We start from the raw sequence: 25,076 nt of genomic DNA, 5'->3' as shown, positions 1-25,076 counted from the left end.
CGCTACTTCTATGCAATCTATGTACATTGTATTTAAAGTAACCATGAATGCCATTTTTACTCCAAACTGTTAAGACATTTGTTATTCAATGATGATTAACTAAAACAAGTTTTTTTTTTTTTTTTTATGTAAACGTTGAAGTTCCTTTGTTCCATGTTTATTTACAAAATAAAATTTAAGCCGGGTCTAATATAAGTTTTTACCGGCAAATGAAAATGTCATAATATCATAAACATAGATGAAAAGTCTAAAAAAATTTTGAAGTGAACTAAAAAAATTGATTATTAAAAAATAGGTCTTAACTACTCATTTAGCATCTTCTCAATGTGTTTTTTACAAATGATGCGCGTAGTTTTTGTGTGTATTTATTGGTTAAACTATAATGCTGAATCAGCACCCGTACATTATACAGAGATATCTCTTGATGCTTTGGTAAGATATTATGTTATTAATTGTTTTATCTGGAAAGTTTACACTAGAGTAGCTATCACAAGAAAATTTTTGCTGTGTTCTGATCCTTAACATGCACAATTTTAAAAATGACACAGAGTTGTTCAGATTTCACTGGGTTTTAACTTATTTTACCTTATTACTTTAAAAATATTTTATTTTCCAAAAATTTTTTAAAGCACACAGTTATTTATGAATAGTTTTAATTTTTAAACACAGGACACTACTTATAATGCAAATTTTTATAGGTGTTTTTAAAAATCTAAACATCCCAGTCGGTACGAAACTTTTTTTTGGACGCTTTAAGGACGTTTTACGAACTTGTGACATCTTTATAGTATGATAATGGCATCTCACGGACGTCTGTACCCGCTAACATTATGTTTAACACAGTTGATTAAAGTATTTCATAAACAAAGTTAAGTAACAATGGAATCGAAAAAAAACAACATGACCGAGTTTAATAGCTATTTAACTTGAAAGATATTTAATACAAACCAATTTTTATAAACTAAATTTTTTAAAAAACTACTTAACAGATATTTAAAAACAGAAGAAAATAAATAGTTTAGACAAAAAAAAATTTATTCACACCGATCTTCCGTTAGATTTGTTAAATAAATTTTTCGAGGTTGTCTGTTTTAATCAAGTGTTTAAATTTTACAAGACTTTCGATTTTTTTAACTGTTTTGCATATATAAAAATGGACTTGTAATTAAAAAAAGAGATAGCTGACAAAATTGATATTAAATTTATCATTCGCTAGATCAACTGCAATGGTGCTTTTATAACAAGAGAAAAACAGTCAACCGTTGATGATCTTCAAAAAATATATACAGAATATGTATATTAAAATCCACCTTTTTGAATAACCATCATAGGCAAATGCTTATTTCTGGTGTTCAAAACCTCGTGTCTGATGTACAAACAGGTGTCTATTGTTTTAGAAAAATAGATATCAAAGATATTGGATTTGTTAACATAAAATTTTTGGAATGCTTGCCTCAATACTTTATGATTTTTGCCTCAATTTCTTATGATATTCTTTATATATTATGATCTATAGATTAACAAATTGCACATAGATAGTTGGTTTATATATATATATATATATATATATATATATATATATATATATACAGATATTTATAAATCACATCCTAAGTTATTGCAGTGGCTTTCATACATACAGTTTTTGTTTTATACTCCAAAACCGTAAATTTTGCATTATCTACTACGCAGTAAGTTTTCCTTGAACATTTGAACATTTTAGTGATATCAAAAATTTATTTTAAAAATAAAAAATCTTAAAAAATTCTAAACGCAGCTATTTAAAATACAGAAAATTACAAAACTAAAGAAGAAAGCAACAAAACACAGAAATACATTATTGATAAATAAAGAGACTATATCTCGTAATTTATATAAACAAATTTCGTTTTTTATTTAAACAAAATACAAAATACAGAACGCAATTATTTCATCAAAGTTATACAATTTTGCAGAACCGGGAATTTATAACGCATTCGGCTGAATCAGAGAAAAAAGACTAAATTTGTAAATAGTAACTTCTACATAAAAAAATCAAATGATATTTTTCTTTCTACTTGTCTTAACAAAAAACATTATATTCCCTAGTTTAAAACAAAAACAAAATTTCTAATAATCTGCCACCGAAAGTCGATAGTTTTAAAACTAAATTTTTTTTGCAAAATTTGGCCAAAACATAAATATTTTTAAAACAACAATATATGTATTAGTTTTTCTCATCGGTTACTCAGTGGACCAATAGTGGCAGCCGCTAATATTAGTTCACTGATATTAGAAAAACTTATATACAAAAGATCACCGTGATATATTTATGAACAAATCAATTGTGGAGTTCCTCAAGGAACTGAGAACTAGTTTCATTTTATTTTTAAACTTATTGCTCTCGCACTTTAATTACAGGGAGGATGAATGGGGGAGGGCAATGCATTGCATTTTTTTTTCTTGCAATAAAAAAATCAAGTATAAAAACTTGTTTTAGACTTTATTCCTTTGGTCTTTAGCCATTTGAAAATGTTGCGTGATTCTTATTGTGATAATCATAACTTTTTTTAATAAGCAGTCGTAGCCAACATTCTTTAAATTTCATTTAATAACGTTTTAGTTATTGAACAATTGGGAAATTTTGACGTAAGCATGACATATTTAAGCTATAAGTTCATACATATCTGAAAGTGCCATATATAAAACATCAAAATATCCTGTATGAGCTACTGTTTTTGAGTACAAAAGTAATTATGCAAACCGTTATTAAATTATAGGCATCAATACTTTATCAAATATTTGAGTAACTAGGATATTCAATCAAAAACATTACAAAAATATTTTTAGGTTCAATATAGTTATAAAATTAAGGTAAAAAAAAGTTTTTTAGTTGAATATAGTATCCAGCAAATTCTCGAAAATCATTGTTAACGGAATAAGATTCGATTTTAAATTAAATTGATAATAAGAAATAGATTTGAATCCCTCGCAAACATGAATGAACTCAATTTTGATGATGAATTCTTTTTGAAGTGTTTAAAAATAAAACAAACTTTGTCTGCATTAAAGGTATCACAGGATTATTACAAGAATATTTAAGCAACCGATGAGCAAAGCTACAGCGGACCGCTCAAAATGCCTATATTGGTCCACTGAAGTTCCACTACAGAATGTTTGATGGGATGTCATATTTTTAAAATGTTATATGCAATACGACCTCAGTTTAATTTTAAAACCTCAAAAAAAAATTTAAAATGAGTTCTTTTTTTTTCTGTTTCAGACAAATATGTTATAAATTTCGTTCATAAAATGTCGTTATAAATTTCCGGTTATGCAAAATTGTATAGCTTTGATAAAATAATTAAGTTTAAATAAACATAATTACTTTGTTTAAACAAAAAACGAACTTTATTTTTTTTTAAATAAAAAACGAACAAAGAAATTTGTTTATATAAAAAACGAGATATAATCTCTTTATTTATCGACAATGTATTTCTCTTTGCGTTTTACTATCCAAAACTATCGGAAATTTTTTAAAAAATCATGTATTTATCTTGAGAGAAATTTTAGTTATTAATTTAATTTACAAATTCAAAGCTATGCAAGCTTATTGGAAATCAAAACCGCATAAAAAAAAGGATTATATGAAAAGAAGCTGAATTTTCACATAATGAATATAATAGACAACCAAGTTAAAATTGACAAGCTTTTAAAACAAAGTTAAACGCATATAGGCCACGAAAATCTGATTATATTTATAGAAAAAAAACTTTTTTTTATGACTAAGCATAAAACTAAAAACAGTAGCGTTCTAAAGTTTATGGACAATCACTTATTTCGCTACAATTTTGAACAAAGCATTTAACATTCTTGAACTTTTCACTGAATATAGCTAATATTATCATTTGAATCGGTGAATATTAAAAGGGTGGAAGTCCAATAATATAAACTTTCGGAAAACTAAAAAAAAACTGCATTTTACCCCGTAGTAAATTTTTGTTAAGGGTTCAATAATTTTGTTTTTGAAGGTGAAAAACATTATCCTCTTCAAAAAAAAAAAATTATTAAACCATTTACAAAAATTTACTACGGGGAAAAATGCAGTTTTTTTAGTTTCTTGAAAGTTTTCATAGTTAAACTTCCGCCCTTTTAACATTCATTTCACCCATTCATTTATCTGAATTCACTCATTCATTTATCTGAATTCACCCATTCATTTATCATTTAACATTCACCCATTCATTTATCTGAAAATAAAAACATTTTTTAAAATAACGATTAATTATGTAATTAAAAACACATAAAGATTTTTTTGCGGTTCAAAAATTTAAGGACACTAGAACTTTTATTAACTAAAATCAACATATACGCTTTTAAAAAATTTGATTTGATTTTAAAACTTGAGTATTTTGTTGGATAATCTTAGCTAGACTTTAATACCTATAGAAATCTTGGATCTTTTCGATTTAATTAAAACGAATAAATCATTCTTATTTTTTGTTTTTCGACCTTTTTATTGACGATTTAGGTGTTCCCATAAATGCCCCATTGGATTAAGTTTAGGGCTATATAATCGCCACTCGAGAACGCAAACTTGTTTGCTGGCAAATAAATTCTTAACAGAGACTACAACATCTTATTGAATCATCGTAGCATTTTGTTCTTAGCATAACAAAGCATTTTATTATTGATGATCTCTTTATAGGCGCTCCTTATACACCACGCTCAAGTGAGTTATTTTGATAAAAATAAAAAAATAAATTCAAACAAAAACCAAGTAATCATTGGGTTGCCATATGTTTAAAAAATTTAAATTTGATTAATAATGTTATTTGTGTTAATTTTGTTTTTGATTTCATATTAAATTCCTGCGTCATACTTTCTATATAAATGGTAGCTAAACTACATTTTAATATAATAATAGATATATAAATAATATATAAATAAATTTAATATATAAATAATTAGCTAAAACAATTTTTTGAATGAATTTACGCAGAATAATAACTACTGAATTTAATTTAAGAAACCCGTTTTTGTAGATTAAATACTTGGCTTGAAATATTCAATTGAAAACAACAGATTTAATGCAATGTTTTTTTTGCGTCCCGTAAGTAACACTACTACATCATCATGTATAGATGTCTATCCCAAGCAGTAAAAAAGGTACTGCTCAGGTCAAACTCACTTTTGTAGAGCTATGTAATGTTTGCAACTAGGACATGTGATATTCAGTAAATAAAGTTTTAAAATTAAAAATAATAATAATTAAAATAATTAATAAAATAATGATAAAATAAAAAAATAAAAAAAATAATAATAATAAATAAAAAAATTAAACAAAAATTAAACAAAAATTGTATATAAAATATTTAAAAACAAAATCTCATGCTAATTTACGCATATATAAAAACTACAAAACTCTATTTGAAAAAATTCGTAAAAACCTTTAAAAAAAAATTATTACTCTAATCTAAATATTAAATATTAAAATGACTCAAAACAAATATGGAAAATATTGAAAGAAATAACGGGGAAACAGAAAAATAATTTACTTTCTCATCATGACTTATTCCAAGATTTATCAATTGAAAAGTTTGAAAGAGCCTTCAAATCTCTAAAAAGAAACAAAGCAATCGGTGCAGATGGAATAAACGGGAACATAATTATAGATTGCTATGAAAGTTTGAAAAATATTCTATTTAAAGTTTTCAAAACATCTATGCAACAAGGGGTTTTCCATGACCTATTAAAAATTACCAAATTTATCCCGATTTATAAAGACGGAGAAAAATCAAACTTCAATATTCTATCTATACTACGTTTTCAAAAATATTAGAAAAAATCATCTTCGAAAAGGCATACAACTACCTGATTTCAAATAATTTACTATATAAAAATTAATTCGGCTTTAAAAAAATAGCTCAACTGAACAAGCCATTATTAAGTTTACATGTGAAGTCTCAAATTCTTTCGCTAATATACACTCAGCATTTTGTCGATTTATCAAAGCCTTTTGATACAGTCAATCATGATATCTTACTTAAAAAACTTGAGTTCTACGGAATAACTGGTAAATTGATCAAATGGTATAAAAGCTACTTGTCAAATAGAAAGCCGTCTTCCACGGAGAAGAATTATTTCCAATTGATTTTCAAAATAAAACATTAGTTGAAATAAAATGTGGTGATCCACTGTGTTCTATCCTTGGTCCACTTCTCTTTTTAGTATACATCAACGATCTAAATAAGGTCTCGAACCTTATGAGCATCATGCTTGCAAACGATACCAATTTATTTTTATCAAAAAAGACATTGAACAAAACAAACATTTTTTAAATATGAATAAAGAACTTATAAAAATTTCTACTTGGTTTAAATGCAACAAACTAACCTTAAATATTAACAAAACAAAGTGGATCATTTTCCACTCCTCTACAAAAAAACGTTTTTTGCCTAATGATTTACCTAAACTTTATATTGATGAAGTAGAAATAAAAAAAGGTTCCGTTTTAAAATCCTTAGATATTTATCTTGACGAAAATATGACATGGAAAACTGATATTGATTATATATCAACAAAAGTTGCAAAATGTATTGGAACCCTATATAAGGCCAGAAATTATTTAAATAAAAATAATTTAAAACAACTATACTACTCATTTATTCATAGCTACATAAACTATGCAAATATTGCCTGGGGAAGTACAGGTAAAAGTAAATTGCAATGTCTTTACCGCCATCTGAAACATGCAATGCAAATAATATATTTTTTAAATCGTTTTTCAAATAAAAAACCTTTATTCAAAGATATGAATGTATTAGACGTTTATGAACTTAGCTTGTATAATACTATATGTTTTACGTTTTGTTGTATGAACAACCCTTTAATACATGTTTTTAAATATCTATTTACCTTTAAAATAAAGAATAAATATAGTTTGCGAAATAAGAACTATTTAAAAGAACCCTTTTGTCAAACAAAGTTTAATCAACTTTGAATAGATCATCGAGCACCTTATCTCTGGAATAAAATTGTCCAGCTTATTTTGATTCGTCTATCTCTTTGTCTTTTTTTAAAAGAAAGTTAAAAAATATTATTTTTTCAACGGATAATATATTAAAATATTTTTGAGATATTATTTTAACCGTTTATTATTTCAAATCTTTTGGATTGTTATTTTGTTTTAAAATACTTGTATTATTTTATATTATATTTATATTGTAATTTTTATATGGTTCTGGCGACAAGATCGTTACGATCTTCTTCCAGATTCCAAGTTCATATGTTTATATTACATGTAAACCACGACATTTAAATAATAAAAACTAAAAAAAAAAATTTTCAAAAAAAGTAGAAACAGAATTAATAATTGTATATTAGTTGTGTCCTGTTTCATGGTCACATGACTTGGAGACTGAAATATTAAAACATATTATAAGTTTTGACATTTTTTTCATTACAATAACAATAAATTGTTATTGTATGTTAAAAATGAATTACGATATTTATTTTAATTGTACTGCTAAAAAGGTAATGTAATTATAATTACTACAATTTGTACTGAGTCATTATAATACCATAACCCACTACAATTTGTACCGAGTCATTATAATACCGTTTTTTTAAGATATTGTTGTTGTATTATGAAGATGAATTGCAATACAATATTTATTATTATTGTATTACAATATTACAATAATTGTAAATTATAGGTATTGTTATTGTTTCTATTTGGTAGTATTACAATAACTGTTTATTATTACATTAATTTCAGTATTGCAATAATTGTAAATTACAGGTATTGTTATTGTAACTAATTCCTCTCTTATTATTAATAGATTGCTAACTAAAAAGGAAATGTTAAAAACTATTAATATGATTTTGTTAAGAATTATTTTATTTTTTATTTTCAGCAATACATGAGCATAAATGGTTACTTGCATCTTCCTGATCCACGAGTTGGACAACTGCTTGACGAAAATACCATTAAAAAATCGTTAGAGTCTTTACAAAGGTTTGGTAACATTCCTGTAACAGGAGTCTTGGATGATAAAACTGTTGAGTTAATTGAGACTCCACGTTGTGGTTTACCAGATATTAGTAAATCGCATGATACAAGAAAAAAAAAATACGCTCTTCAAGGAACAAAATGGAATAAAAATGTAAGAGTTGTAATAAATTTAATGCCACAAAGAAATACACTTTTGTTTCCCTATAAAAACAACTTGTTGTGGTTGTTTTAGTCTTCAAACTTTCTTTTTTTTTGAAAATAAAATAAAATTAAAAAAAATGAAAAAATATATATAATAGGTGCCTTAAAAAAACCTTCTAAATTCTGAGGGACGAGGAGTAAAAATAGTGTAAAGGTTTAACAATAATTTTTAATAATTTGCATAATTACATATTTTACACCTCATATGCTTACACCTCAATATTAACACCAAGTTTTTAAAGTTATATTCTATTTTTAGCCACTAATTAATTATAATTTATAAGTATCTTATAACTACATTTCGTAAATGTGCTTGTTTAAAGAAGCTAAAAAGCGTTTTTTATAACGCAACTTTTGAAATGGATACGGTTGTCACAATTGACAAAAGTTTGAGGAGTAAACATTTACTGTTACAATATATTTTAGCACTATTTTAGACTAAACAAAATTTACTGGGTTTGGCTTTCAACCATCTAAAGTCATGATTAGGTTTATCACGATCAATTTGTTACAAGTAACATGTAGTCCAGTACAGCCTGGCTCATGTTCTGCTGTAATGTAGAGTTTGCTTTTTTACACAAAAGCTATGAGAAATTAACTATGACTTAAAATAGCTCTCTGCTTGGGTTTTGTTAGTTGAGTAAAGGCTAGAGATAAAATAATCATCTTGGGAAGACGTTAAATGCATGTACCGCCATGTAGAAGCGTTCTATACTTCTTCCGGTTAGTTTTAAATCTTTATACTTTATCTAATGGTTTTTTAAATAAAGCTTTATCTTTATCACTTTATGGTTTTCTTCTTCTTGTGCAGCTGCTATTGCATATTTTAATTATTATTTTTTCATCTTTTTCCTTAGAAAATAACTGAAAAACAAAATCTCTTATAATTGCAAGAATATAAAAATGCAAACAAATAGGTATTTTCTAACACTTACTTAATGTCGTTAACAAAGACAAGTCTAACACTACAACTTGGGTCTGACCTTATTACTACTCCAAAGATGAAAAAGCAGATTTTTTGAAAAGAACCTGTTCTCTAATTTTTCACTTCAATCTAATAACCGCAAACTACAGAATAACCCATAGTTACGCATTTAAATATTTCCAACTTTCGTTACTAACGTTATTTTTTACTTAAACTCTTCTTCACCTTGACAACATTCGTGTTACATTTATGAAAAAAAAACATTTTGGCTTTGATCTTTAGTTAACTACAATAGATCGAGAAGTCTAACACTTGGTGTTACTACATGTTTAAAGTCTGTTTGATTTTTTTATTACCGATATTCATCAAACCTAACTAAGTAAATACATCCTTTTTTTTAAAGAAATTTTTAAGAGCATCTTCATCCATATTTTTAGAAGAGTTAAAAAAATTTTCATTAGAAGATTTTTTGATTTAGTCTATTGCTAATTGAAATAGGAACTTTTTTTAACATTTGAGGGGGATGATTTGATTTTATATTAGTATACGTTAATTCATCATTAGTTTTTTATAAGGCCAATAGGAATTTTCCGAGAGGTTAAATGTGAAATCAAGAAAATTCGCAATTTTTAAATTAATGTTTATTTCAATTTGGAAACCAATATTTATGAAAACTTTTATAATATTTTTTCTGATTTTGTCAAGTTAAGGCCCTGATTTTTTATGCAATTATATTACTGCAACATCAACGCGATACAAGCCTGATTGATTAAAATGAACTATTTTAGCTACGGAATTTAAGGGTTGTCCATAGATTACTTTTTATTTGGGGGAAGGGGGAGAAGTTAGTGGTTTTGTGACAACTCATACGGAACTTATTACTGAAGAGTTACAATTTGAAGAAAAAGAGGTCAAAAATTGCGTGACGTAGTTTATGGGTGACCCCTTAAAATATATAATTATTTGAAAATTTGTAAATTTGCAATTTCTGCTTCATCATAACTTCTCATTGTTTCATCAAAACATTCGTGCGTGGTTATTTTCTTCAAGGTCTCCATATTTAAATAGAGTAAAGTTTTTCAGCAATGTTTAATTAAACGAATAGTGCTGTCAGTAATATCAGTGTGTATTTTTTTCAAATTCTATTGTTTTATCTAAAATTTCTGCCGTAATTGAGGGGTATAAATCATTAATATAAAATTGTATAAATGTTCATTCATTTTTATTACTAATTTTAAAAAAACAATTTATAGCATAATTAGTATTTTTCCATAAATGCAAATTTTAATTTTTAAATAATAATTTGTTATTTTGTCTATTTCAATTTTACTAACGTGCCCTAGTTCCCCTTTTTGAAGGAACTCTTAGTTTACTAGTAAGGGAGTTTATTTTGAAAATTTATGATCTTTTAGTGAAATAAATATTTGCGCTGCACAGTAGGCCACAGGTGAGCAAAACCCTTCAAAACCAACTTTTTTATTGGAGTAGTTTCTTTTTGTAAATGTAATCTAGTGACCCCCAGCACTCTAAAACTGATATAATTTTTTCCCTTCTTTGATTTTTGAGCTCAGTATATCATTTTTACTACAAAAATGCCGATATTTTATTTTTCATATATTGGTAAAAATGTAAAAAATTGTATAAAAATGAAATATGAGGGCAGCAAGATAATTTTTTAACATTTTAGTTTCTAAAATGTTTATATTAGTCCACTGACATAAGTCCACAACACAAGATGAAATATGAATTTTTTTTTTTTAAGCTTGCTTTTTTTCAAAGTGATTTTCAATAAAACCCCTTAAAATGCGCAACATTTTTTTAACACTTACCTTTACACAAGCCAAAAAACGCTAGGCCGCACATTTGATCTACTTTAATTTACATTCTCATATATAGATAAAAATTTACAACCAAATTTTCTGAGCTCAGCTGAGTGCAGTAGGTGCTAGCCTTTTTGTTGTAAATGATATTCAATCGTAGATTTTGCTTTAAAGCTGAAGAAGACGAATAAAGAACAGTTTTAATCATTTAAATCTTGTTACAATCTTTTTTAAATAGCTCTTTTAATGTTATTGTGAAAATTTATGGAACATTTTATGAAAGAGGAGGGAATAAATAAGGATTTGGAGACTTGGACCAATTAAACCCCAAAATTTCATCCCTCCCACACCCCAAACGCGAGTATAACAAGTTGATAAAATATTTTTTGTACTTCTCTCAACTAGACTTATATTTATCAATAAATTTTAAGTTTCATAGTATTATCTTTCAGCGTTCAAAAATTATGAACATATAAAATTTGCAAATCCTCAAAATGAGGGGAGGTTAAACTTTATACGGTCATGATATTTGAACACTGAGAGATAATACTATGAAACTTAAAATTTATCGATGAATATAAATCTAGTTGAGAATAGTACAAAAAATATTTTAACGACTTGTTGCCCTCACGTTTGGAGTTGGGAGTAACGAAATTTTGGAGCTTACTTGTTCCAAGCCTCTAATTATCGCAATTTTTTGAAAAGCATCATTGTTTGACATAAGTATAAACGTACAAAAGCTTGGAGTTTGCTCTATGTCTAGAAGCTAGCTTTCTCAAACACCAAAAAAATGCTGGATCCGTCACTGAAGAAAATATTTATTATTTGCTTTTATGTATGCAAAAAAATTTTATTTATGTAAGAAGAAGAGTTGAAATTAGTTTTTTTACGAGAAAAAAGATTTTTAATTTCTCGTTGTGTTGAAAGAAAGAAAACTACATCATCTAGTACTTTCAGTTTTAATGTCGTCTAAATAACTTTTCTATAGTGTCATTTTCATCTAGAAAATTATATTTTTAATGTGTCAAATGTGTTTTGTTTATTTAAATAACCCCTATAAAATGAAAAAAACAATAATTTAATTGTGAAAAATAGTCATTTCATACACCCTAAGGTTTTAGACTTAAAACAACAAAGAACAATATTGGATTTGAGGCTTGGAGAATTTTATTGTGTAGATAGACACAATGAAATTCTCCAAGCCTCAAACAAATTATGATCTTATGATGGAAATTCTTTGCAGCTACGTTACTAAAGTGTTCAGAAACAGAAGGAGTCAGGGAAAAGTAAAAGAATCCAACCAACCTGAGGAGGCCAAGTGGCTCTTTATGTACTAATGTATAATGTATGTTTATATTTACATATATATATATATATAAAATATGTCAATAAAGTTCAAATTTATTGAACTTTATTTGTTTATATTCACAATATCAAACAAAATAAGTACATAAAATAAATAAAAATTACGATAATATCTTGAAAACCACACCTGCCTGTGTGATTACAACCACTCCTTGAGACCAATTATGGGCAGATGTAACTTTCCTTATATCAATTACCTACATTTAGACATACAAGATGTACCATCTAATTGAAAAAATCATAGTGATATTCCAGGACCACCTATAACTACCCCTAAAATGCTTACATGAGCGGTCATGACCACTTTTGAAGACCGAATATGCCCATTTTCAAATTCCCTGACCGCATTTACCTACATTAAGACATACAACATGTTCCATCTAATTGAAAAACATCGAGACACCTCAGGACCACCCTTGATCACTACTAAAAAGACCATTTGAACGGTCATGACCACTTTTCAAGACCGAATATATCCAGATTTGAATTCCCTGACAGCAGTTACCTAAATTTAAATATATAACATGTCCCATCTAATTTAAAAATCATCTAGAAACCTAACGACCACCCTTGAAAACCCCTATAACAACCACTTGTGTGGTCATGATCACTACAAAATTAAAATGGAGCTTAAAAATAAAATCCTTAGCCCCAAAATCTCTATAAACAAGTATCATATGTCTATATTAAACCCATAAATAGTTTTGCCATTTTTAGACAATTCTGGCCCACTGTGCGCTGGTGCAACTGATTCAATTCTAGCTTCTAAACTAATTGTTTTAGCAATGTTTTGGACTAAATTAATTGCATTTTTTTAAGTTTTTAAGGGCTTTTGCGTAATTATTAGAAATATTATCGCGCTGGATATATGTCTAATTTTAGTTCTTTTTGGAAATCATTGTTTATATTTTTGACGATTTCGAGTATGTCTAGACATTCAAACTTCCGGACATGGTAAAAGCTATTTTTTGAATAATTCTATAAACTTAGTTTACACTTCTTCATAGAAAGTTAACTTAGTTCTCTATTCAGATTTTTTTGGAAATATACGAACAAAAAAGTTCTTCGAGCATGCGCAAACAATGTTTAAAAAGAACAGGTTTAGTAGGGGCACACACGACCAAAAAAATATTATTGTTCAACTTAAGTTTTATTAAAATAGATTTACAGTTTATGAATGATTTTGTTCGTTAAGCTACATATTTTAAAATGTAAATTATTTTGTTACCCAATTAGCTCACTGCTCAAATTAGATGTTAGCAATTCAGTATGTCAACAAAACAGTATTACCCAAATAATAACTATAAAGAAGTAAAAGCAATAAAACTTCAGAAGAACTATTATGCTCGCTGTTTATGCTATGCAACGCTTATATTCTTAATCTTGGTGTTCATTGCGCTGAACCTTATTTGGAAGTGAAGAATTATTTTAGCCAGATATAATTGCTTTACAACCTTTTAGTGGAAACCTTTTCTGATGAAAAATTTTTTTCCTAGACAATTGGTTTGTCTCTTCAACAATCCTAATAAACTTGATGGGATGCACGCATAAAGGTTGTAAAGCCGTTGGTTAAGCAACCAACACACAGTGAGAAATCTTATGGCTAAAAATCATAATAAAAAAATCTTTACTTTAATATTTTTTTAGTCTATAGTGTCTACTAACTACCCTGGAAGTGTGGCTGTGATCGTCCGCGATCTTGAGCGCTAAATAATTTGGAATTCTTTTTTCATTAACTACTAAAACTAAAAAAAACTACCTTAAGGAATGAAAGATTAAAGTAAATTCGTTTTTGTGTTGTTCTTGAAACAAAGAAAGTTATTTTTTATTTTAATTTCAAGTGTTTATGGTTTTAAAATACATAATTAATTTAAGAAAAAATAATTGTTAAGTAAATTTTTGATGTCCCACTGCTCGACCTAAAACCACATGAACTTCTAGATTTTGTTACTTTTTAGTTTGTAAGTATATTGTTGTGAACTAACGTAAAGGAGAAAATTAATTTAAGAAAAGTTGTGCAATGCTTTCAGGTTTCGAAAAACTTTTAATAATGTAAATAGTGGGTTTAAATACATTAGTACTAGGATTCAAGTCAGAAAAGGCAAAGTATATTTATTAAGAAAAAGATTAAAAGTAACTTTTGCAAAGTATGTTGCACTATGACATGCATCATCTCGAAAAAAAGGAATATTTGATAGTAGAAATCAAGCTTGGTTTAATTCAGTTTTTAAACAAATGATTTAAAAACAAGAAAGTTTAATAAATGAATCAGTATAAAGAGGTTGACCATCAAAAGAGTTTGATAAATCGAGTTCTCGCACCAAAAGCCTATTTATAGCAAGTGTATCATTTTTGTGCTACTAACAAAATAGTGTTAGTAGCACAAAGAACAGCATTTGATAAGCACGAATTTAATTTAGTCAAACTACTTAGTGTCGTTACAAGGAGCGATACGAATCGTAATTACTTTACACTCAGCTGACCATATTACAAGTGGAAATGACGTACGAAGAGGCTTTTGCATACTTCTAGGATAACAAACCTTCAAAAAGTGTTAATGTAAATACTCATCGAGAAACACAAGGCAAGTTTCCATCTTATTAAGCAATTTCCAAAATAAAAAGTTTTGTTGATATTTTTAAAAGTGCTCACTTTTAAAAATATCAACAAAACATAAACGATAAAAAAAGACTTTGATGAATTAATACTAATTAGTAGTTGGGGTATGGGTATGGGATCAAGTCAGTTAAAATATCATCAAATTTTTAACAATTCCAACCAAAATAAGCTTTAAGATTCGGATCTATTAGTCACAGTAACATCACCTCTTCGACTATATGACATCAGATTAATGACTCAGAGTTTTAGATTCTGTAATGCTATAGTGCTGAGTATATAAAGAAAAATAAAGAAATGGTATTAAAAGTTAAGCAGGAAATTGAAAAAAAGTTTTTAATTTATATTCTGTTAAAATTACATTCCAGGACATAAGTATGTCTTGATCAACTATAGTTTTGTCTTTTCAATAAGTGATTGGAAAATCTTAGTTTATATCACGAGCACCTCTTCGACACAATGTTGTCCGATTTGTCACGCCACACCTAACATAATATGCGATCTAAAAATCTTTAAAAAAGAATTTGTTACAGATGAGCAGCATTGTGCTATGGCATTTCACCACTACATGCTTGGATTAAGTTTTTTGAAATTATTCATTTTTTATTATTTATTTATTATTTTTATTAAATTGTTTTATTAATTATTTATTATTCATTTATACATATTTAATTTAGAATTGAAATAAAAATTTGAATTTGGTTTTAAAAGATCAATATTTATGGAGTAAAAAATTATTCATGACAGAATGTTTGAGAATTTGGTTTGAGAGTTGATAAAACAAGAGCTGGCGGATCAGGAACTAGTAATAACGGAAGTTTATGTCGACGAGCTTTTTCCTTTGTTACTCAGCAAAATTTTAGAAATTGATGAAGAAATTACTATCAGAATACATAGAAATCTAGTTGTAATCAATTACAAAGACCCAATCCGAACCTTTCTGTACTTATCAATTTTTTTAGGATACTGATCAGGAAAAAATTGATAAATGCTGCAGTAATACATAAAAAAATTGTTATGTATTATATTATATGATTGGCTCAAGGTTCCAGCTTCCATTCACAAAGTATTAGCACATGCTGGGGAAGTTATCATTAATTAACCAGTTTCTGGTTTAATGAGAGAAAAAGCAGCTGAATCTCAATACAGAATTTATTAATTTAATTGTTAACACCATGCAAGGAAAAAAAAAGCAGAGAAACGAACTTATTTGACATTTTTATTCAAGCTTTACATACTTCTGATCCCTTTATTAGTTCAATCTCATTAATTAAAGATTGAAACATAAGAGAATGTTGTACCGGAAAATGTTAAAAGTTTGTTAGCATTTTATAGTGGTGATAGAGAAAAAACATCTGAAATGAAATCAGATAAAGTAATGATTTGGATGAATATTTAAATATAGACAACATTGAAGAAAATTTAGAACTAGAATAAACTATAAGACGTAGTTATAGACTTATAAAACTTCTGAACTGTATAATCTGTTATACAGATTATACAGTTCATTATTTAATGTACATTATATAATGTATAACTTTATATCTGTTATTTATATTTGTTTGCTAACCATATAAATTTATTTAATAAATAAAAACCAAATAAATAAAATATTTAAAAATTTTTTTTTGCAAAACATTGTATCTTGACTTAAGCATAAACATGGTTTTGGATCATTTAAAACAAGTTTGAATCTTTTCGGAAATTGTCCGTTGTTTGGGAAATGTCTGAAAATATCATATATATATATATATATATATATATATATATATATATATATATATATATATATATATATATATATATATATATATATATATATATATATATATATATATATATATATATATATATATATATATATATATATATATATATAAATATATATATATATATATATATATATATATAAATATATATATATATATATATATATATATATATATATATATATATATATATATATATATATATATATATATATATATAGTCCAACTCAACCCCCCTTGCTGCAACGCAACCCCCCATTGCTTCAACGCAACCCCTTCTTGCTGCACAATAACACAATGAATATACTTTTGGTCACCTATTTCAATGGAATGTTCCAACTATGAAACAGAAATTATTGTATCTTTATAGAAGCTTTATATTCTTGATCTAGCTGCTTCTCAATTGAATGAAATAAAATCTCGGGTGAAGTGGTTTTAGTTATTTGAATTTTTCAGCTGAACATCTATTTGATTCAAAGTTCTTCATGCAATAAACTTTATTAATGTTTTGTTTCAATCAAAAAACATCTCCTTAGATGATGAGACGAAGCCATAAAGACTCTTAAAATGGATCTTAGGAGGATCTTATTGGTTCAACTTCATTAGTAAAACACATTTGATCGACTCCGATCTAGCATTTTATGATTTTCGATTAGATTTTGTCCAAAAGAGTACAAGAAAAGTAAAATTCTTTTACAAAGAAGCCTGGAACAAATTTCATTTTCACAAAAACTTCGGTGAGCGCATTCAATTCTCATAATATAAAAATTCGAATAAAGTAAAAGCTAAAGCATCTAGTCTGGAGGAGAGGTGCAAATCCTTGACGTAGATCTACATGAAAGACGTTGAGGAAGAGAAACTCATTGAAAATATCCGTCATCAGAATACTCTGAAGCTTGCCAATCTTTTTTGGTTAAAAAGAATCTTTCACTTTGATGAAGCTATTGCATTGGAATTATGAGAAAGACCTGTAGCTCTTTTTTGAATCGGTGTTTCCATTGCCAAAGTTGAGCCGTCTAAGCGAGACAGCGTTGGATCTAAAGTAAACCTCGAACGGCTCATCAATCTTCTAGCTATTATAATTGAGCATTCTTGCCTTAGCTCTATTACGAACACCATGAAACATTCAGAACATATTAATAGCTCTACGTTACAAAGTTATTGCAAATTTCACTTTTGCTTTTTGGATTTATTAGATCTGATGGGACGCTAGTGAAATTTTGACCCCCGGGCGTCAAAAAGGGTTAGGACGGACATGACCGTGGAATCCAAAATTTTCATTTGAAACATAAAACTGGATTTTTGCAACAGTTCCTTTCAAGACTCTGTTTCTCTCATTTACAATTTGACTTGTGAGTTGGTTTGGAAGGCAAAATTGAGCACGTTGAGTCACATGTCAGACTGCTTCGATTTTCTGCAGAGGTCTCATAGCTTTTCAGTGCACCTGATATATTTTTCCAGTTTTTAAATCCGGTTGTAGATATTTGCACTAGTAATGAGGAAAAAAAACTTTACACGTAAAAAAAACAACAGCTCCAGCAGAGAGTGAATAAAGTAACCGTTCTAATTCAAAAGGTTTGCTATTGACTTTTTTTTTGACGAAAAAAGAGATTTATTGCAAAAACTTATTGCATCTACGAATGTAGAGACTTTTCAAAACTAACATTCTAATGATGATACTTAGCTTATTCGTTTTTAAAGCCAAAACTATCGTTGTTTTCCCTCAAACGTTTCTACAAATCTGCATCATTTGATCTGTTATTGTGACACAATCTAGCAATACTATTTTTCTCATTATTATTTTGAACAGTGGGCTGTTAGTTTTTGGGCAAATTATTTTAATAGAAAATTAGATCTTACAACAGCTCAATTGAAGTCCGACAACTTTTTCTGTTTCAATCTCACTTGAACCGGCAGAAATATAATCATTAACTAATCTGATTTTAATAAAAAAAATTTTATACATCAGATAATTGTCATAAAGGGTTTGATATTAACAACAGAACAATATATGCAATGAGAGTATTAGAACATGGTCATACTGGAATTGAAAAATTTACTCAGCTCATGAATATGCCTAAACCCATGACACCCAAAAAATATACAAAAATAACAACAAAAACTGGACCAGGAATTCCTGTTAATATTATTCACAAAATCAAGCCAATATATGCTGATTTAATATAAGCTGATTTAAGTAAAGATTCTGAATTAGTAAAGTGTCTGCATGGCAAAACTCAGAATTTTAACGAGAGTTTTAATAATTTAATATAGGAAAGTTTACCAAAAAGTAATTATGTTGGTTTAGCCAGTTAAGAGTTCGGAGTGTACGATGCTGTTGCAAATTATAACATTGGTATGAAGTCTGTTATTTTAATTTATGAAAAACTAAATATGAAACCTGGACATTTGATTTTAGCTGGTTGCAGACTCATAAACAAAAAAAGAATAAATCTATCATCATTTAAATCGAGTGAAAGTTTTAAGATTAAACGAAAGTTGTTACGACGTCAAATATTGTCAAAGAATGATCACCAAAAATCAATAGAAAAGTCCAAGAAATATTATGAATCTGGTAGTTTTTAAAATATTCTTTTAAAAAGTAATTTTTTAAAGAAATATTTATGAAATGAACAATAATTTATGATTTTATTTTTTGTTTTGCGTTTTCTGAGAGTTTGCTTTTTAAACATGCCGGTACAAAGATCTTGAAAAGTATACATGCTATCATTATGAATTTTTCAGGGATTGTTCATTTTGCCAATATTTATTATATGATCGGAGTAGTATTTCTAATATGACTTAAGATTTTGAGTTATTAAGTTTTTTCTTTGCATTTTGACCTTTTTTTAAAAAACCTAATTTGTCTGTAGCCTTTTATGGAAAAAAATATTTACTCAAAAATCTGCTTCGTTTATATCACAAATTTAGATATTTGGAACAGTTCTGCAAAACTTCATTGACACTCCTTTACTCACAAGTCTTTATTTTTTTACGGCGTAAACACAGTTTTTGTGGTATTTTCAGCTATTTTTTTTTGGTTACCATAGCAACGAGCTACCATTTTATGTGTTTTTTGGTATTTTTAATGTCAGTATAATATTTCCTATGTGAATAAAGAGAAAGCTACTTTATATGTGTAGTTTTGAAATTTCAGGGTAGTTGCCCCTTAAACTTTAAATGATATAATGATTTTTTTAAGATTTGTTTGTAAGAGATTACATGAAATCGTTGGGTAAATTCAATTCCAAAAAAAATTTTCCAAACAAACCAGATACTGTTGTCTGTGAAGGAAATTTACCAGAAAATTTTTTAAAAACTATTGTCATTGGGAAAGTTAGACCAGTTGAATCTCCTTCATTTTTTCCAAACATTTCACCTACTGTGGTACCAACTCAACCTTTAAAACCTAGGTCCACTACTAATGTGTTGTCTTTTATCAGAACTGAAAAGTGTGATGAGTTGTCGCAATATACCTATGTTTGCTGTTTATATCTCACGCAATTTTAAATTTGAAAGTTTTTATGCTGGTGTACGTTGTTTTATTTCTTCACTATCAATCGTATTACATATCTTGATCGCTTGTCAAGAGTTGAAGAAACAATTCGCTTCCTGAACAACATTGAAATTGATCATCAAAAGTTGGTATTACAAGATCTTATTACATCTATGAATGCATTTGAAGTAGGTAAAAAAATTTATAATGTAGAAACTATAATCAGATCATATTGTTATTTTTCAATGTCTCAAAGTTTATACAATCAGGTACGAAAAGGTTTTAAACTGCCAAGTGTAAAAACATTAACAAAGTTTACATCTATTACAAAGAAAGTTTCAGGTATTGACTTAATAGTACCATTTTTTCAAATTTAAAGGAAAATCATTGAAATTGTTTACTTTTGGTGGATGAAGTAAAATAAAGTCTCTTCTTTATCATGGTGGTTATCTTTTTGGAAAAGCCGAAAATAATCCAGAGTTGTTGACAAATAGTGATGGTGGACGATCTTTTTTTTGCAAAATGATACCTGTCTGTCATTTGGGTGCTTCTTTTTTGTTTTCTTTTTTGTATGCTATATCATTAATTCGATTAAGTCTAGAAATGGAAAAGTAATTTCAGTTATTTGTGATGGCAATGAAACAAATCAAACTTTTTTTATTTATTTTTTAATTATTTGAGAGAGTTGAATAGGAAAACCGTGGTTAACAAAATGTGAATTTTTTTTTCTTTTTGATTATGTTTATCCACTAAAAAATATTAGGAATAACTAGACTACGGAAATTTTTTACCGAAAAAGACCAAAATTTGACTGCCGAGTGGAGCGACCATAAATGTATTTATGATTTTGAGAAAGATAATTAAGTTATAAAAACTAAATTTTGTAACATCCAAAATCCATTGAAAGACAAAAAGTCACATTGTTTAAGAGTATTTTGCGATGAAACTATAGCTGCTCTTAAAACTTATTCAAAAGTTATCCACCCTTACAATATGAATGAAACCATTTGTTTTTTAGAAAAAATTACTAAATGTTCGAAAATTGCAAGAGTAAAAGAAATTTATGGTGATATGTGATTTTTAGATTCTCATAAGAAAGTTATTTCTGAAGAATTAGACATAAATTTGCAGTACTTATTTGATTTTGGAGATATGGCGTCTAAAATGAGTGGTGAGCAAGGTCGTTGAATGAAATCTTTAACTAAAGATACAGGTACTTCAATTTGGCATACATATTATGGAATCGTAAAGATGTGTAAATATTTGCTAAAAAACAATTTTGATCTTGTTATGTTTGGAGAGTTTTTAACAGATTACATTGCAAAAGCATTCAGTAGGTTTAGGCAAGATAAAGGTGGAACAGTTTATAACAGTTCAAAATGTTGCTGAAAAGTTAAACATTGATAAAGCTGTTATTGCAATTAAAAGTTGATGTTACAGATTATGCCATTGATATCGAGCATCCTTGTCATAGATGTGGCTATTTTATAAGTGAAGAATCTCATAAGATCATTAATCAATTACCTGAACTAGAATCGTCTTTGTCACTGAGTACAAAAATGGCTTTGTTTTATATTGCAGGTTATGCTTCAAGAAAAGATGATGTTAGTGTAAATGATTTGTTTAATGGTACTGCATTTTATTTTCACTTATATGGAGACTATACAAAAACTATCGCGGTGGAGTAAATATATACCTCTTGATTTCTGTGTGCAGTGGGTATTTTTTTGTTTCATTATTTTTGAAATTGAGAAAAACAAAATGTGCAGAAAGTCATTGTGTAATACTTTTATGATGATATCTAATATTTATAACTTTAACATGTTAAAGAAACAGGGTACAATATAGTCAAACATATTTCTTAAAAAGTATTGTTTGCTTTTTTCATTAAAGTCTAATAAGGAACCTACATAATAGGTTTTGAAGTTATCTCTATAGCATTGAAAAATTATTATGTACATTTTTTTATAACATTATTAATGTATGTTTTGATATTTTTTTCTTTTATTTTTTTTCTTTGCATTTTTTTTAAGTTAGTTCATTTTTTTGTGATTTTAAATAATTACAACTCATTATTCTGAAAAATATTGTTTTTTATTCTTTTTTTCAAAATGTTTTAATTAAATTTGATGATATTTAATAAACACTGCAAAAGACATTTATAAACACTGCAATGGACAAAAAATGTTAAGTTTTTATTTTAAAAAATATTTTTTTAATTTAAAAGTTTTTAGCTGGAATAAAATAACTTTTTTATGAGTTAACATTAAATGTATTTTTACAACGAGAAAAAGATCTTTCATTCGACTTAAGAAAATTAATTTGAATTTTCTTCAAACTTTAGAATATAACATGGAAACTAATAAATGATAATAATGATGGACTGAGTAGAAATCAGGTTGAAAATGTTATACAAAAAGCTGTTTTAAGATGGGAAGCTGTAACTAACCTGAATTTTCGTAAAATTGAAATTAATAGTAAAGAAGTAGCAGATATTGAGGTATCATTTGGTATACGTTACCACAAAGATGCATATCCTTTTGATGGGCCAGGAAACGTTTTAGCTCATGGATTTTATCCAAGTACAAATGAAGGTATTTTATTTTTATGTGTTTATTATTATTACTAGCAATAAGCAACGCGTAATACGGGTTTGTAATAATTAAATAACAATTTAACTTGATATATTATCTGAAAAATATAAAATACAAATTTATCTATATATAGGGCTGCCATTGGTTTTTCCGGTGAAGAACGTTATGAAAGTTTTAATTAGTTTAACATTGTGCTCTCCTCCGTAAAAATCAGGAAATGGCAGCCTTATCTATATAATATCTTTTTGGCTTTGAAAAATCTTTTTAGTTTTGCTCGCTTTTATTGGTTTTGGCATTAAGTAAAGACGTAACCTAAGATATTATGTAACCTAAGATATGTTCTTTTTAATAACAGATCATCAATTTAAAAAATCTTTAAACAAGATCGTCGGATTCTTAATCTTTTTATAACATCTTCAATTAAGTTATAGGCCATCTCAATGCAACTAAGGCATAGAAAAAACAAACTCGTAAAAAAAATAAGCCGATAATTTTAAACAAATCCGATTGGTTGTTAGTGGCAACCGAAAAACTTTTTATTTATTGGTATTTAATTTATGCAAACAAAGAATTTGTAAATAATAGCAAAATATGAAGCGTCTGTTAGTTTTGCGGGAGATATATCCATATAATAATAACTTGTGTTGGTATATTTATAAAAAAAAAGTTTTTTTAAAAGCAGTTGGAATGAATTATGTAATATATATTTCATTTTGCCCTGTGCTAACAACAAAAAGTATTTATCTTAATACATTACTGAAGCCATAATAGTTATTTCTATCAACTTAGTGTTCAAAAATATAATTGTTTTTATAACAATAAATTAAAAGTAAATTATGTTACTTTTAAATTATTGTTATAAAAATAAAAGAAACCAAATGTCAATTAAAGTTTACTACTGATATAAAAACGAAACGAGTGTGAAAGTGTAAATAACTTGTTTATAAAGTTTATCGCCTCAGTTTTTTCATTGTTTACGCATTCTGAATAGAATAAATTATTTTTTCAAGATGGCCGAATATGTCCTGAGTATTTCAAAAAATGATACTAAATACAGAAAACAGTTTTTTGAATGGGGTTAAAAGTCATGATTATTTATGCAAAAACAACTTTGGTAGAAAAATTAACACTACCATAGTTTATCTGAATCTAACGTGACATTGTTGTTAAACATACTCATTTAGGTAGGGTATTGAAAATTATAACTTCAATTTTCATTAAAAAATGGTTTTTCATGGATAATTTTCCCAAATCATGTCTGATTATAAATGTCAAGTTACATTCATTGAAAATAAACACCAATACGTGCTTTTATGAAAAAATCAAATCCATAGACTTATCTATAGCCGAGCCCCAAGGCACTTTATGTTGAAAACTACATCTTTTCTAAATAAAACTACGCTTGACGATTTGATGTAGTTGCATAACTTTTACCAGATTATAATAGTGGCTAAAATAATCTTTCCATACATACCAAACACTTCATACTTTTTGATGAAAAAACTTACATATATTGTAATTGAAAAAATATTTTTTTTTGTTCGGAAAAACGTGTACCAGGCCTTAGTTGCATTGAGATGCTTAGACATTGAAAATCAATAACTCTATATCACGAATTAAAGGAAATACTTTGTTTTATATTTGCAACCAATCAAAAAACTGCAGCAAATGCTGCAAAGTATAGTTTACACCACGATTTTTTAAAAAGTTTTATTTTTAAACGAATCAGATGGCTACTTTTAAAAGCGTAAACCAATTACCTAATCCACTTTTCTCATATCCTGCAAAGAATAATTTACATTAGCAAGTTTTATAAAATAATTTACTCATATCCTGCAAAGTATAGTTTACATTAGCTATTTTTATAAAACCATTTTTGCAACCTCTGCAAAGCATAGTCCTAATTGTATTTTCTAACAAAATTTAACAAAAATGTAAAGATCGGCAATTTGTATTAAGCGGGTGTTTGACGTCATAGTACCAATATTTATATTTGTTTTTTTACCCCGTCACTTGCAGCACTTGACGGGGTTTAAATCCGCCTCTGAGATACTTTAAAAAGAAGCATAACACAACATTCTTTTGACAACTTTCAACAGAGTTTTTTTTTTACTTTTTTCTATACCTTATTTTTTTATCTAAGAGAAAATATAGATACAGAGAAATATAAAATATACTGAAATATATGCAAATTTATGTACTAATACACTTGTAATACACTTACATGTCCACAAATAACAGCCTTATTAAAAGAAAAGGAAACAGGCTATACAAATTAGAAAAATACAAAAAAC

The 25,076-nt window shown here is 27.2% G+C and overlaps 1 protein-coding gene across 1 annotated transcript in view; it reads left to right on the top strand.

Annotated features, from left to right (window-relative positions):
- Window positions 1–204: 204 nt before the first annotated feature.
- LOC100203385 (matrix metalloproteinase-2) overlaps window positions 205–25,076 on the top strand; it is a 47,579-nt gene continuing 22,707 nt past the window's right edge. The window contains exons 1-3 of the mRNA XM_065807302.1: window positions 205–432; window positions 7,899–8,147; window positions 22,533–22,782. Of these exons, the coding sequence (XP_065663374.1) occupies window positions 325–432; window positions 7,899–8,147; window positions 22,533–22,782 (607 nt within the window). The 5' untranslated portion in view covers window positions 205–324. The remainder of the gene's footprint in view (window positions 433–7,898; window positions 8,148–22,532; window positions 22,783–25,076) is intronic.

Source organism: Hydra vulgaris, chromosome 10, assembly GCF_038396675.1.
Source record: "Hydra vulgaris chromosome 10, alternate assembly HydraT2T_AEP".
Classification (NCBI taxonomy): Eukaryota; Metazoa; Cnidaria; class Hydrozoa; order Anthoathecata; family Hydridae; genus Hydra; species Hydra vulgaris.
Note: the sequence above shows the minus strand (reverse complement) of the source record. Positions and strands in the feature narration are given on the sequence as shown.